The sequence below is a fragment of the Alexandromys fortis genome, unplaced genomic scaffold, assembly GCF_014885135.2.
Source record: "Alexandromys fortis isolate MF-2015 unplaced genomic scaffold, M_Fortis_MF-2015_v1.1 scaffold_94, whole genome shotgun sequence".
Lineage (NCBI taxonomy): Eukaryota > Metazoa > Chordata > Mammalia > Rodentia > Cricetidae > Alexandromys > Alexandromys fortis.
The window spans coordinates 3478805-3491736 of NW_026067979.1; the positions used below are offsets into that span (position 1 = coordinate 3478805).

Sequence of the window (12932 nt, forward strand, 5' to 3'; positions counted from 1 at the left end):
TAATGAAAAGAAAATATGTTCCCAAAGGATTTGCACCTGGAACCTTAGCCACCATTAGGCAGCTAAGTCACCCACCCAGCGCTGGGTACCATCTGCGCTGCCCGACAGGATCCTGGTAGGTTTACTGCATGGTCCCAGTGCAGGTGATTCGTTCCTCCCCAGATGCATGCCATGTGTTCTGATGGGCTGTATTCCCAGCAATCAATAAATAAACGCTTGTCAGACCAATTCTCTGGCTTGTTTTCTCAAAGCTGAAATCTCTGCCTCATATTTTATATCTTCTGCATTTTTTGAATCTGTTTGTCGTGATTATTAGATTCTGAATTTAGTGTGAGTGGAGTTACATGCTAGTGAAAGAATGGGTTTTTAAATTAGACTCTTGTGTCCTAGTTAGAACTGTTTTGCACTCTTTTGTTGTTTTAAATCCATTAATTTCCTACTATTTTGCAAATAAGTAAAATGGCAGATGGAAGCGAGGCGTTTGTGGCCGAGTATTGAAAGAATGTCAGTGAGCTGTACTTAGTTAGCTTCATGACCAAAATTTAGGGGAAGAGGTTAGGCTCTGTTAGCTTGAATGCTGATTGTGTAAATAGGCCGATAATTAGAATACTGAACCGGAGCCAGACTAGGTGAGCTCAGGCATCGGGTTGTGGTGACCTGGGACCAATGAACCGAGTGTGAATGATTACGAATCCACTTATGGCTTTGTCATTTTTCTCCTGTGGTTCTCGCTCTGCTCTGAAGATCTCAGCCCTTCATTCCTGTGGAGGACCAGGGTCCGGACATCTCTGGTTCTAGATCCTGCTCTCCTAGGCTCCTACTTGAGGGCTCTGTCCTCTCAGGCCTGTGGTGGTCGCATCGAAAGCTTTTCACATCTTGTGTAGTAGACCTGCTCAGAGGAATGAGCAGTTATACTCCAGCAGTGCCCGGTTGAGGATAGCTCAGTGTTTGGCTTTATGCAGTGATATGAAAGATTAGCCTAGAAAGCATTTTGCTTTTCATCTTTAATAGTCAACAAGCTGCAGGTGTTAAATGCTTATAAAATATGCCATATGCTAGAGGATTTGCCCGACTGTGAGCTCGGTGCGCTGAGTATGTGTGTAGGCGAGGCCACACTATGATAAGGTATAGAAAGTACGTTTTCTACCTGTGGTGTTTTTAGCTTTTGCTAGGGTTGTGGGGGAGTAACCTGTATGCCAAGAAGCACCTAGATATACTATCAGTTGTCTTTATGCGTCCTTCAACCATTTTTAGCAATTCAAATTTCTCTTTATCTCCTTCCCACCTTGTGTGTAACATCCTAAAAATGTCTTCTTACATATATAGAGAATAGTTCACTTCTGTTATGAGTAACCCTGGATGCATATTGTAAATTACCCAAGGATCTTATAAATACCAGTGCTTGGATTTTACACTAGACTAGCTGAATCTGGATTTATGGATGGTGCCTTTTTTTTTTTTTTTTTTTGAAAATTCCCAATTAAAACTGGTGTGGGATGATTCCAACAGTTACTCAAATGAACCTTTAGGTTCTGTTCTTACACTAATATTTCAGTCCTTATGAACTCTGTCATCTCTAGTTGAGGTGGGAATACTGGGAAAAGGCTGGGTTATTTAAACTGCCTTAGCATCGTGTGTGTCTCTCATGCCTTCGAGAAAAAAAGACGACATGACATTCAGGTACCAAAACTCATACCATCTTAAATCGTTCAATGTAGTGACTCGTACGCTAACAGTTTCTTATTTGGGGGATCGTTAGGCTGATAGCTTGATCAGAATTAAATGCAGTCATGAGTGAACACCAAGTTCTGGAGCGAAGGTTCAGCTAGCTGACGTTGCACCAGCTTTAAGACATGGAAGCTGTCGAAGTTTAGCTTAATTTAAATTTACCTCCATGCTGCTGGCCCGCCTGCTCTTCTGCATGGTGCTTCATTTTAGACGTCATTCACTCTTTGGCAAACAAGAACCGTACTTTCCCGTGTGCACCTCATGTCTCCATCCTTCCAGCTCAGTCGAGTTACCGTTTCTGTTGGATATGTAGTAAACTGCAGTTACCTTGCCTTCTGTGCCTTTTCGTTCTCCTTACAATTAATATCAGGATTTATTCAGTTGATTCAATCCCCGAAGACATCCAGACATACTGGTAATCTTTCTGTTACCTCTTCCTGTAAAAGTCCCCTGGGCTGTCTACCGCTTTTCCCTAGAACCTGCACAACTTGTCCAGGAATGCAGTCTTCACTTGGTCATGAGATGGGGGCGCCGCCCCACCGCAGAGTGGGAACCTGGGCATCTGACAGCTGCTCTCAGGGACTTTTAATCCATCTCATTATAGCATGTTTTTCTCATCTCCACTTCCAAAGGCACCTGCTGCCGCCAGTCCTAGCCACTAGGGATTCTGTTGTCTAAATCTAAATGGTTCTTATTTTAGAATGGCCAGCTTACAATTCAGTTTTTCTTCGGCTGGCTGAACCATGAAATATTGATTCACCTGCCCTCTAGCTTCTAAAATTCTGTTCCTGTAGTGTTCTTTCCCTCTTTATTTTTGATTTGTGCTTGAGAACAGAAAGGACCCCCACCCCCGCCATTCTAAGACCTCTGTGGAGATTTTGGTGGGGTTTGGGCCAAAGTGAAGCTAAATCTGTGTGTAAGCCCCGTCTTTACCCGGAGGTCACAATTCTTTATTTGAGCACACAAATCAGAATGAAGGAAGGAGAGGAATACGCAATCATTAACTGTTGGGTGGCGCAGGTTGGCAAGGAACGAAGACAAATGTTGTAAATCTATGAAAATTAAAGATTGTAGGTGACGGTTACGTGGGTCTTGGGAATCTGAGAGGCTTTGTCCTTGGACTGTGATTATTGAATGGAATTTCCATGGTGCATCCCAGCTCGGCTTTCAATCTGAATTCCTAGGTTCTCAGCTGTGGTCCTCCATGCTGATAAATTCATGATGCTGGCCGTGAACTCCGCGCGTGCTCTCTGGCCCCTGCCCCTGTTAGCATTTTATCTTTTGAGTTGTATTTTGGGAGAATGGAACAGCCTCCACTTGGGGAACACTGGCACACCTAGCTTCAAACACCAGCTTTGCCCTGGCTCTGCGGCCTCAGGCAACTCGGGTCCTCTGCACAGGTGTTTCCCTCCTCTGAGGAACAGGGCGGGATCACCTTTCAAAGAGTGTGCTTAGTGAGTGAGTCAGTGATTGGCAGGGTCTAGACATTCAGTGGAGACCCTCTTTTTAAAAATCAGCAATTCCTTTGGCAAAGGTGGGGATGAGCCAAGAACTAGGCTAACGTTCCTTACAGCTATGGTTAAAATCCCGCGTCTGTTGACTTGCTCAGGAAGAGCCCAGTGATTCAAGGACAGGTTGTTGGGAAGGAAGCAAACCCAAGACAAATAAGAGCTTGGGTCCTGAAAGACCACCTCTAGGGGGATGTGTCTCAAGCTCCTTTTATCTTTAGGCAAGGGAGTTTAGGTGACTGATGACGGCAGAATGCTGTCTCTCCAGTAGTCCGAACAGGATGTTGCAAGACCAAAGAGTTGGGTCTGTTCGGTTTTGTGTAGTCACGGGTTCATACCTGGTAAGTTTCGAGAATGTCTTTGTTATGTTTGCTTTGGCATCAAGGTATTAGAACGGGGGTAGGGTGCAGCATTGAGTAAATGGACCTCGGACTGTTAGTTTTGGACAGTCTTTAGATGATCACCAAGGGCTGTGTGCTCACGGAGACGGGACAGTCATGGAGGAATCATTAAAGACAGGGCTTGTGTCTTTTCCCTGTGTCGCCAGTGTCTCCTCAGGCTCAGCATGTTCCAGTCTTCTCTTGTAACATCATTTCTGTGGTTTGTGTTTTGAGACAGGGCCTTGCTACTTTAGGCAGTCCTGCCTCAGCTGCTCAAGTCTGCCATGCTGACAGCTCCTCTTGTAAACACTAATAGCCCTCGGGTGAGCATTCTGTAGCCCTCCGAGCCTGAAGTCAGTGAAACTTCCCGCTCGCCCCTTTGTCCCCCACTGTAAATAGATTCAATGGATACATTTAATGCTTCCTCTCTTAGCTGAATGTGAAAAGGACAGCTCTGGGAGACAGAATTGCGTGAAAGAGTGGAGGTAGCATCAAAGCCAGAGCTATTAGGTTAGAGTTGGGGCCGGGTAAGAACTGACCCCGGCGAAAACGCTGAGGGACTTTTAGCAGCGCATCCGTAGACCAGTGCACACGTCCTAAGTGTGCTGCTTTGCTGCTTACAGGCGAACATATCTTCCAGGGCATCCACATAAAAGCGGGATGGTGGAGCTAGGGGACTCAGACGCCTGGCTCTTCTGTAGAAAATTCCAGAAACCTGGCTCTCTAGCCCATAGCAAAAGGAGCTTGGGGTTTGCACAGTTCTGGGAGGGAGTAAAAGCCTCCTGGGAAGAGGGGATTGCAAATTGACACACCTTCAAAGAGCAAGACTGAAGCCAAGAAAATAACATCAGTCTGCTTAAGACTCGGGACATCCCTGGGCTGCTGGCAAGAGGACACAGACAGGCTCTGTGGACACCCCTTTGCCGGTGTGGAAATGGGGACAAAGGCACCTCACAAATAGCAGCTCACAAAAAGTGATAATAATGTGTTTAGTCACATGTGTGTGTGTGGTGTGTGTCTGTTTTGTTTTGTTTTGTTTCGAGGCACGGTTTCTCTATGTAACCCTGGCTGTCCTGGAACTAGCTCCGTAGACTAGGCTGGCCACGAACTCCTAAGAGTTCTGCCTGCCTCTGCCTCTGGAGTTCTGGAATTGAAGGCATGAGCTCCCCTCTCCTGGCTTAATTTCAGTCCAGGTGCTCCCATTTTGTCCTTATGACTGAGAAAAGGAACTCTTAGGAACTCACGTGTGTCAGTGCTGCGGGAAGGCAGTTCAGAAGGCCATGCCAAAGACCCCTCACCACCTGCAAAGTCCTAGTCCATCAAAAGCCTTGGTTTCACCTCACCTCAAGCCTCACTCTGCTCAGGCCACGAGACCTCCTTGCAGGTCTCTCATGACCCCTAAAAGAAGCTGATGTTCTAACTCCCAGATCCTGCATGTATGTATTTATTTGGAAATAAGCGTCTTTACCTATGTACTCAAAATTGGACTATGGGGTTAGTTGGTTCCAGTGTTCAGGTATTCAAAGCCCTGTCGGTCACCCTACCAGAAGATAGGGAGTGACCAGGATGGACAGGGGGCTTGTGGCCCTGTTGATACCTTAATGGAAGGTTTCTAAATTCCAGAGTTTAAAAAAAAAAAAAAAAAAAAAAAAAAAAAACCAGCAAAATTTTGAGACGTTGTCCAACTGACAAAGGAAACTAATGCAGGCTTCAAAGGGGTCCCCATCCTTGCTGGTCCCTTCCTCATGCAAGCTCCAGAACCCCTGCTCAGGTCTCACTTGCAGAGAGAGGTCTTCCTGTTTCACCTTGGCACAATTCACACCAGACCGCGTCTACAGAAAGTAGCAGTTCCGGCCTCTCTGCATTCCTCTGCCTTCTTTGCTTTCCTCCCTGGCCCCTAGCCATGACCTGTCTTTATATTGTGTATCTTTGTGTTTTCCATAGACAGCTGCCTAAGTGACCTAGAATGTTCGTTCCACGTGGGTTCTGTTCCATACATTAGGTGTTTGGCGGTGGCTCTGCCTTCATCCTTGTCTCGTAAATGAGCTACTTGCACGTACGTACAAGTTCCTTTAGAACCTTTACACACTTTTATCCCCCACATTACCTGGGGCAGCACTTTTCTCACTGTGGACACACACAGTGAGTGTGAGCACAGATGGACTCCGGACAGTCTTCCTTGTGGTTCAGGCAAAGCGTGCTGCAGTTGGGTCCGGATTTGGTGGCTTAGGTCTTAATTGTGAGGACAATGGCTCAGACTTCCAGAGTGATGGTTCCAGGCTCCCCATTTGTCACGTGGAACTGCTGTTTTCTCTCGCACGGAAGCCCTTCCCCCAGTCCTTTTCTGATTAAGGAGACCGAGTGGAGTTATATAAATTTAGTTTGTGTAGCTCAGAAGTGCCAATCACTGCAAATAATGAATTAGGGGAGTCCCCCCTTCCCTGAAGCACTGAGCTGAAACCAACAGATTCATTTTATTTAGAACTCCAGGCTGAACTCCAGAGTGTTGTTTGTGACAGGCGAGTGCTTTATTCACTAATTAAGTCACAGGGGCTCAGACAAATCTTCTCCCTGGCGGCTTATCTCAGTCAACACAAAGCCTGTATCTTTCAGCCTTCTGTTTGTTAATGGAATTGGTAGAGAATTTTGCTTAAAACGCAAGCTGGTGGGGGGGGGAGGGGAAGCATATATATGCAAATCTATGTAAATCTCATTAGGGAGAGGAGAAGTAGTTTATATGTATATGCAAATATCTATAAATCTCACTTCTTTAACCTTTCAAGCACTTTGTAAAATGTTCTGTAACCCTGAATCCAGAGTTCACAACTTCTGGACTAAGAACGATGTATTTTGTTTGTTTTTGGTTTCTTGAGACAGGATCTCTCTATATAGCCCTGGCTGTCCTGTCCTGGAATCACTATGTAGACCAGGCTGGCCTCAAACTCACAGAGCTCTGCCTGCCTCCCAAGTGCTGGGATTAAAGGTGCGTGCACTATGCCCAGGAGGAACTTTTTGAAGTGTGGGAGTATGTGTTTGTAATCCCAGTGCTTAAATGGTGGAAGCCAGAGGACCAATGAGTTCAGGATTGTCTCAGCTACGTAGTAAGTTCAAGGCCCACATGGGCTGGAGGAGGCACTGTCTCAAGAAAATAAAAAAGCAAAATACACCTGCTTTTTTTCTGTCAGCCTTGAAACTCTCTCTGTAGATCAGGCTGACCTCAAACTCAAAAGATCCACTTGCCTCTGCCTCTGGAGTTCTGGGGATTAAAGGCATGCACCACCACTGGACAGCTTTACATAGAAATCATATGAAGTACATTTTATTTGCTTTTATTTCATCATCATCATAATAATAATAATAAACCATTCACTTGGAATCTGTTATATTTGATATAAGGGCAACCTAAAAAAAGTACTGTTTTTGTTACCAGAGTCAAGAATTAGCAAAAGGGCTCAGCCTGGTGACTCAGGCAGGCCTATAATTCCAGCTCCTGGGGATGCCGAGGCAGCAAGGTGTCAGGTTCAGGGGTTCGAGGCCTGCCTAGACACAGATTACAAAAATAGCTCAAGATCACAAAGATTTGCTTGTTTCTGGCGTGTGTTCTCACTCAGTGCTGTGGCACATGTGTGGAGGTCAGAGGACAGCTCTCAGGAGTTGCTGCTTCCCTTCCATCGTGGATTCCAGGAATCGGAGGTGGTTGGGTTTGTACAGCCAGCACTTTATCTGATGAACCGCTTCTCACCAGCCCAAGTGTTGCCGTCTTTTTAGAACGCTCGAATCCCCAATATGCCCATCAAGAAGCTTTGTGCACAGAAAATCTTGAGTTTTTCAGTCAGCAAACAAATAAAATGAAAGAAATCGTGCTCATTCATTTTTTGAAACGATGTTGGATTAATGTCGAATAAAACATTTTTGTCAATTCTTTTCTGCTTTCTGGTCACACATAAAATGTGGCTGTCTCAGCTGGAGATTTTGTGGGAAGTGGCGGCATTTCGTCTCCTCCCTAATCATTAGCTCGTCTCTGGGAGGGGCCAAGAAAGCCCTGTTATCTCCACTTAGCAGGAGTGCTCAGCACCCAGGGTGGCGGAATGACTCCTTCAGGGCCTCCCAGAGGTGAGAGAAGAGAAGTCTCACAGACCAGACCTGTGGCCTCGCCCTGAGTCACCGAGCACAGCATTTCCAAGTGTGTTGTGGAGCCTCCGTAGTTCATTTTCTAGATGAACTTTAGAGAAGTTTCAGCTTTAGATGACCATAAAGGTCACCTTGTAAAGATGGGTGTTCATTACAATAGGGATTTGGCTAGACTCCGTGTTTTATAAGAGCCCTGGGTCCTCCCATTTCTGTTATTGTTTTGTCTAGATGTTTGTTCCTCTGCAGGTATTTTCCCTCACCTCCACCTTCTCATAAGAAAGGAAGCAGCCCCCTCAAGAAACCAGTCTCTGCCTTATCTGCCTCTATCCCCTAAATTTCCCACAGGTTCTCTACAGGGCAATCTCTAGTACCATTTGATTTTTGAAGTCAAGAATTGCCAAAGGACTTGGTCCGGTGGCTCACTATTGCAAGATCAGCTACTGGGGAGGCTGATGCAGGAAGATAGCAAGCTTAAGGCCTGCCCTGGCAACTTACAAAACCCTGACACAAAATGAGATGTACAAAGAGACAGGCCACATGCCCAGCGTGTGCGAGGCTCTGGGCTCAATCCTCAGTCCCAAGGGGAGAATGCACACAGAGGTAATCCTGTCAGTTACATGAATTGTAATACATTTACATTTTACATCCGTCTTAGAAACACAATAAACTAGTAAAGCCAAGAGCTCAGGTTTTAGCCACCAGTGGTCAGGTTTATCTGGGCTCCTGCCTTCCTTCTTCATTCTCTCTCCTTCCCTTCCTCCCATCCTTCCCCTAAGCCTCCAGGAGGACTTGTTCCGTCAGCCTTGCCCTACCGGTCCCCCTTCCTAGGGCACTCAGTCTTTCGAAATGTTCTGTCTGTTCTGCTTATCTTGTCTCCCCATAGCCCCTTCCTAATCGGGTCTGCATCTGCCTTCCTGACCTCCACCCTTCCTAATGCCCTCACCAGCAATGTTAAGCTGGTTCCTTTGTCTTAAACTCTGCTGCAGAAAGGTGCTTTGAAGAAAGCACACACACACACACACACACACACACACACACACACACACACACACCCTCCCACACTCTCTCTTTCTGCTCTGGAAACAAGCTGAAAGGGTCTACACTGTGATAGAGTATTGAAGCAACCAAACTGGGAAAGGGAGGCAGAAGCCTGGGCAGAAGCCTAAGGACAGTATGGAAACGTCCAGAAAGTCTTTTTGCTGAGTCGTGGCTGCCGTTTCAGTTTCGTCCAGGATGGCAGACTGAAAGGTCCTCCGGCGCTGCAGACCTACCGGGACCCGTGATAGCACGGGGACCTAGAGGGATGCGCTGATGCGTGGTGGCAGGAGCCAATCTCCAAGCCACAATCCCTTGGCCTGTCCCAGCTTCCAGCCAGCAGCACCTGGCCAGTCGGGCCTACAAGCCCCGCCCCTAACCACACCCCCAGGGCGGACTCCTGCTGGCCCCGCCCCTGTCGCCTGGCGAATGTGCGGGAGCGTTTGGCGAGCGCAGCCGGGTAGGCGCTCGCCGGGCCTAGCTGTTTCGCCGCTGCCGAGGATCCCTGGCCGTCCCGGAAATGCTTTCTGCCGGCGCCAACCTGGCTGCGGCCCTGCGGGCTGCGGGCTCGCTGCTCCGCGAGCCGCGTAAGTGGGGTTGTGTCTGCGATCGCGACCGCTAGGAGCGGCCGGGAAGCCGCGGGTTCGAGTCGCCCGGGTCAGCTGGGGGCCTCGAGCGGTAGCTGGAATTAGTGATTACCGGAGGGAAGGTCTCTGAAGGACCCGACACCTAGAGATTCAGGGGAGTCGTTGTCACCATTACTGTTGGCATCTGCCTTGCAGTTCGCTCCCTGCTGGTGACGATCACGGTGTCCACTGCTGCTCCGCCCAGGCCAATGCCATGGCTTCTGGGTAGAAGGACCCACTGTGGGGACGTACGGACTAGAGTTTTGCGTGGGATATTTAGAGGATAAGTGAGATCTCAAGTGTTGCTGGTACACCTCGCTAATGTGTGTACCCACTAGATGAGCTGGTGGGACCCTGGGTGGGACACACTCAGTTGGGCCGAATTGAGCAAGGACACTTTGAGCCAGGGTCCCAATCTCGCCAAACTCGCTTATTTGCTGTGAAGATTAGGACGCGTGTGAACTAGGCAGCAGAGAGCTCCTCAGTTAACTGATGTAAAAGACTTCGGCTCTAGACATTTAACGAATTTGAATGGTGACTAGACCTGACCCATTTCAAAGGAGTTTCCTAATTTGTCAGTTTGGCATCTACTTCAGGTAGAGAAAATATACTCCGAGCATCCACACGTTATTGCAAGTGCTTTTGTTAGAAGACAATCAGGTACATTGAAGATCAGCTCTCTTAGGACACTGGGAAACAAAAGATATTACCTTTAAGATAAGGACATGCCAGTAAAGGAAGTACCAAATTAATCCTTTACCATCTTTCCCGTGGCCAAGAAAGTCTAGCAAACCCAAGACTGGAGGTCATGAAGTAATAGGAGAAAAGAAATTTTTTTTGGTGTAAGTCAGAAGTAACCGAGTAAGAGGATTCAGAGACCGCAGTTTATCTCGGCTCCAGCTGTGTTACAGGATCCAATGCTTTGGGGGAAAAATATTTTTATTCCTTGAGAATTTCATCTGTGCAAACAATTTATTTTGATCATATTCGCCTCCAACTCTTTCCCCTAACTCCTTCCAGATTCAAGCCCACTCCCCACCAACTTCCTGTCTTCTCTCCCCCACCCTTAACTGGTAAATTCAATTTATGCTACCCAAATACCCATGGGTTTGGAGTCACCTGCTAGAGTAGTGCTTCTCAACTTTTCTAACATTGCGGCCCTTTAGTACAGTTCCTTATGCTGGGGCGACCACCCCCCCCCACCGTAAAATTTTCATTGCTACTTCATAACTGTAATTTTGCTACTGTTAAGAATTGTGATGTAAAATATCTGTTTTCCAATGGTCTTAGGTGACCCCGTGAAAGGGTTGTTTGACTCCCAAGGGGCTGCAACCCACAGGTTGAGAACCATTGCATGGTCGACCTATCAGGAGCCATTCCTTAAAAAAGAACCTAACCCTTCCCTCTCCAGCAGCCATTGATTGATAATCGCTCCTTAGCTCAGTTGGGGCTCAGGAGCCCCTCCCCACACCGTGATGGACAGTTGACTGGCTTGATCTTGTGCAAATCTTGTGCAGCAACCACAGAGGCAATGAGGTCGGGAGGGTAGCAGTCTTGACCCGTCCAGGTTTTGCCCTAGTTCTCTACAGTGTCTGGCTCTTACAGTGCTTCTGCTCCCTCTTCTGCTGTGTCCCCGCAGCCTTTTGTGGGTAGGGGCTGAGATGTCACCATTTGTGGCTGTGCACTTTAGCTAGTTGTGAGTTTCTGGGTTAACTGCTCACATGCCAGTTTTTAAAGACGGTATTACAGTACTTTTATCATTTTTGGTGGACAGGAAAAGATTAATATTATTAGCTAAGAGAAAACTGTGTCTTTCTGCAACTGAATTCTGGAAATGAAACTGGAAAAAACAGTTTTATGTTTTTACCTTTTAGAAGTAGTAAGATTCTTCCTCCAGTGTGTCATACACCACACAGACACAAACACAGACACACACACTCACACACACACACACACACACACACAAGAATTCTATTAGATTTATGCACGTTTTCTTTTTTTGGTTTTGTAATTTGGGTTTTTAAGATTTTATGCAGAAATTAAACTTTTATCTTTCATGATCACTTCTTATTTTGTCTTGTATATTTTCCAATATACAAAATTGTGGTTTATTATGCATTCAATGATTTTCTGTTCAATTCCATCTTTTTAAAAATTTATTTTTAATTGTGTGTCTGCGTGTGGGTATGTGCATATGACTACAGATTGTTGCAGAGGCCAGAGGGGTCAGATCCCTTTGGAGCTGAAGTACAGGTATTTTGAGCTACCCAATGAGTGCTAACCAATCTTGTGTTCTCTGCAAGAGCAGCAAGTGTGTCAACCACCGAGCCATCTCTCCAAATCCCCATCTTTTTTTTTTTAGGCCTAAGATACATATACACATCCATAACGTCTTCTGCTTCTTTTTTGCAATATATGTAACAGCAGCCATGCATGAAATTTTTTTTCATGATATGCTCAAAGTTTATTTTTGTTTTGTTTTGCTTTGTTTTGTCTTTTCAAGACAGGTTTTCTCTGTTGGTTTTTGAGCCTATCTTGGAACTAGCTCCTGTAGACCAGGTTGGCCTCGAATTTACAGAGATCCACCTGGCCTCTGCCTCCCAAGTGCTGGGATTAAAGGCATGCACCACCACTGCCTGGCTTTAAAGTTGTTTTTTAATTGTGTGTGGGGATATGTGCATATGAGGTACCCCAGGCATGAGATCTGGAACTGGGGTACAGTTGTTTCTAAGCTACCAGATGTGAGTGCTAGGTACTGAACGCAGGTCCTCTGCAAGAGTAGCCAGTGCTATTAACCCCTGAGTTCTCCAGTCCCAATGTATTTAATTTTTAATGGTTCAGAAATTGCATTGTTTCTGTAAGTTCTCCTACCATGGCCATATAGGACAGTCTTTTCCTATTCCTTGTTACAATCCTTTGGGACAACAAAAATCAGAATAACTGTCCACAACTGGAAGGCAAGTCCCCCTGCTCCCACAGTCCCTGCTTCTAAGATAGTGTGGGATCCTATTTAATTTTAGTTAGTATATGTAATTTGTGCAGTTTGTATGGGTTTCTCTGTGATATATTCATACAAGCATCTAACACCTTGAGCATACTCTCCTCCTCTGTAATCTTCTCTGACCACCTGCTCCTCGTGCCTTCAGTATCTCTAATAGTCCAGTCCAGAGAGGGATGTTTTAAGATGTCCTTGATAGGTATGTTAATCCTGAGTCACAGTAGGAAGGATCCCTTATCAGTACCAAAATTTGGTCAGCCAGAGACGCAGAGGCCTGACTTGTACTAGGAAACCGTAATGCACTAGCTGGGGAATCTAGTCCTACCCCACCTTTCCTTTTGTTAGGTTCACAGAAAGGAATCCTATTTAGGACCATCAGTTAGAATTCTGTCCTCATACCCCATAGGGTCTGATGGAATTTTGTTCATGCAGGGACTTGGAGACGTTGCACGTGATTGAATCCCTGGTTAAATCTCACCATGCAGTTAATTAAACTTGTCTGAAACAGGGGTGCAGGTTGTTTGAG

The 12932-nt window shown here is 46.2% G+C and overlaps 1 protein-coding gene across 1 annotated transcript in view; it reads left to right on the forward strand.

Annotated features, from left to right (window-relative positions):
* The first annotated feature begins 9197 nt into the window (after positions 1–9197).
* The window catches only part of Fech (ferrochelatase), a 33810-nt gene continuing 30075 nt past the window's right edge, over positions 9198–12932 (forward strand). Inside the window, exon 1 of the mRNA XM_050157973.1 lies at positions 9198–9369. Coding sequence (XP_050013930.1) covers positions 9303–9369 — 67 coding nt within the window. The 5' untranslated portion in view covers positions 9198–9302. The remainder of the gene's footprint in view (positions 9370–12932) is intronic.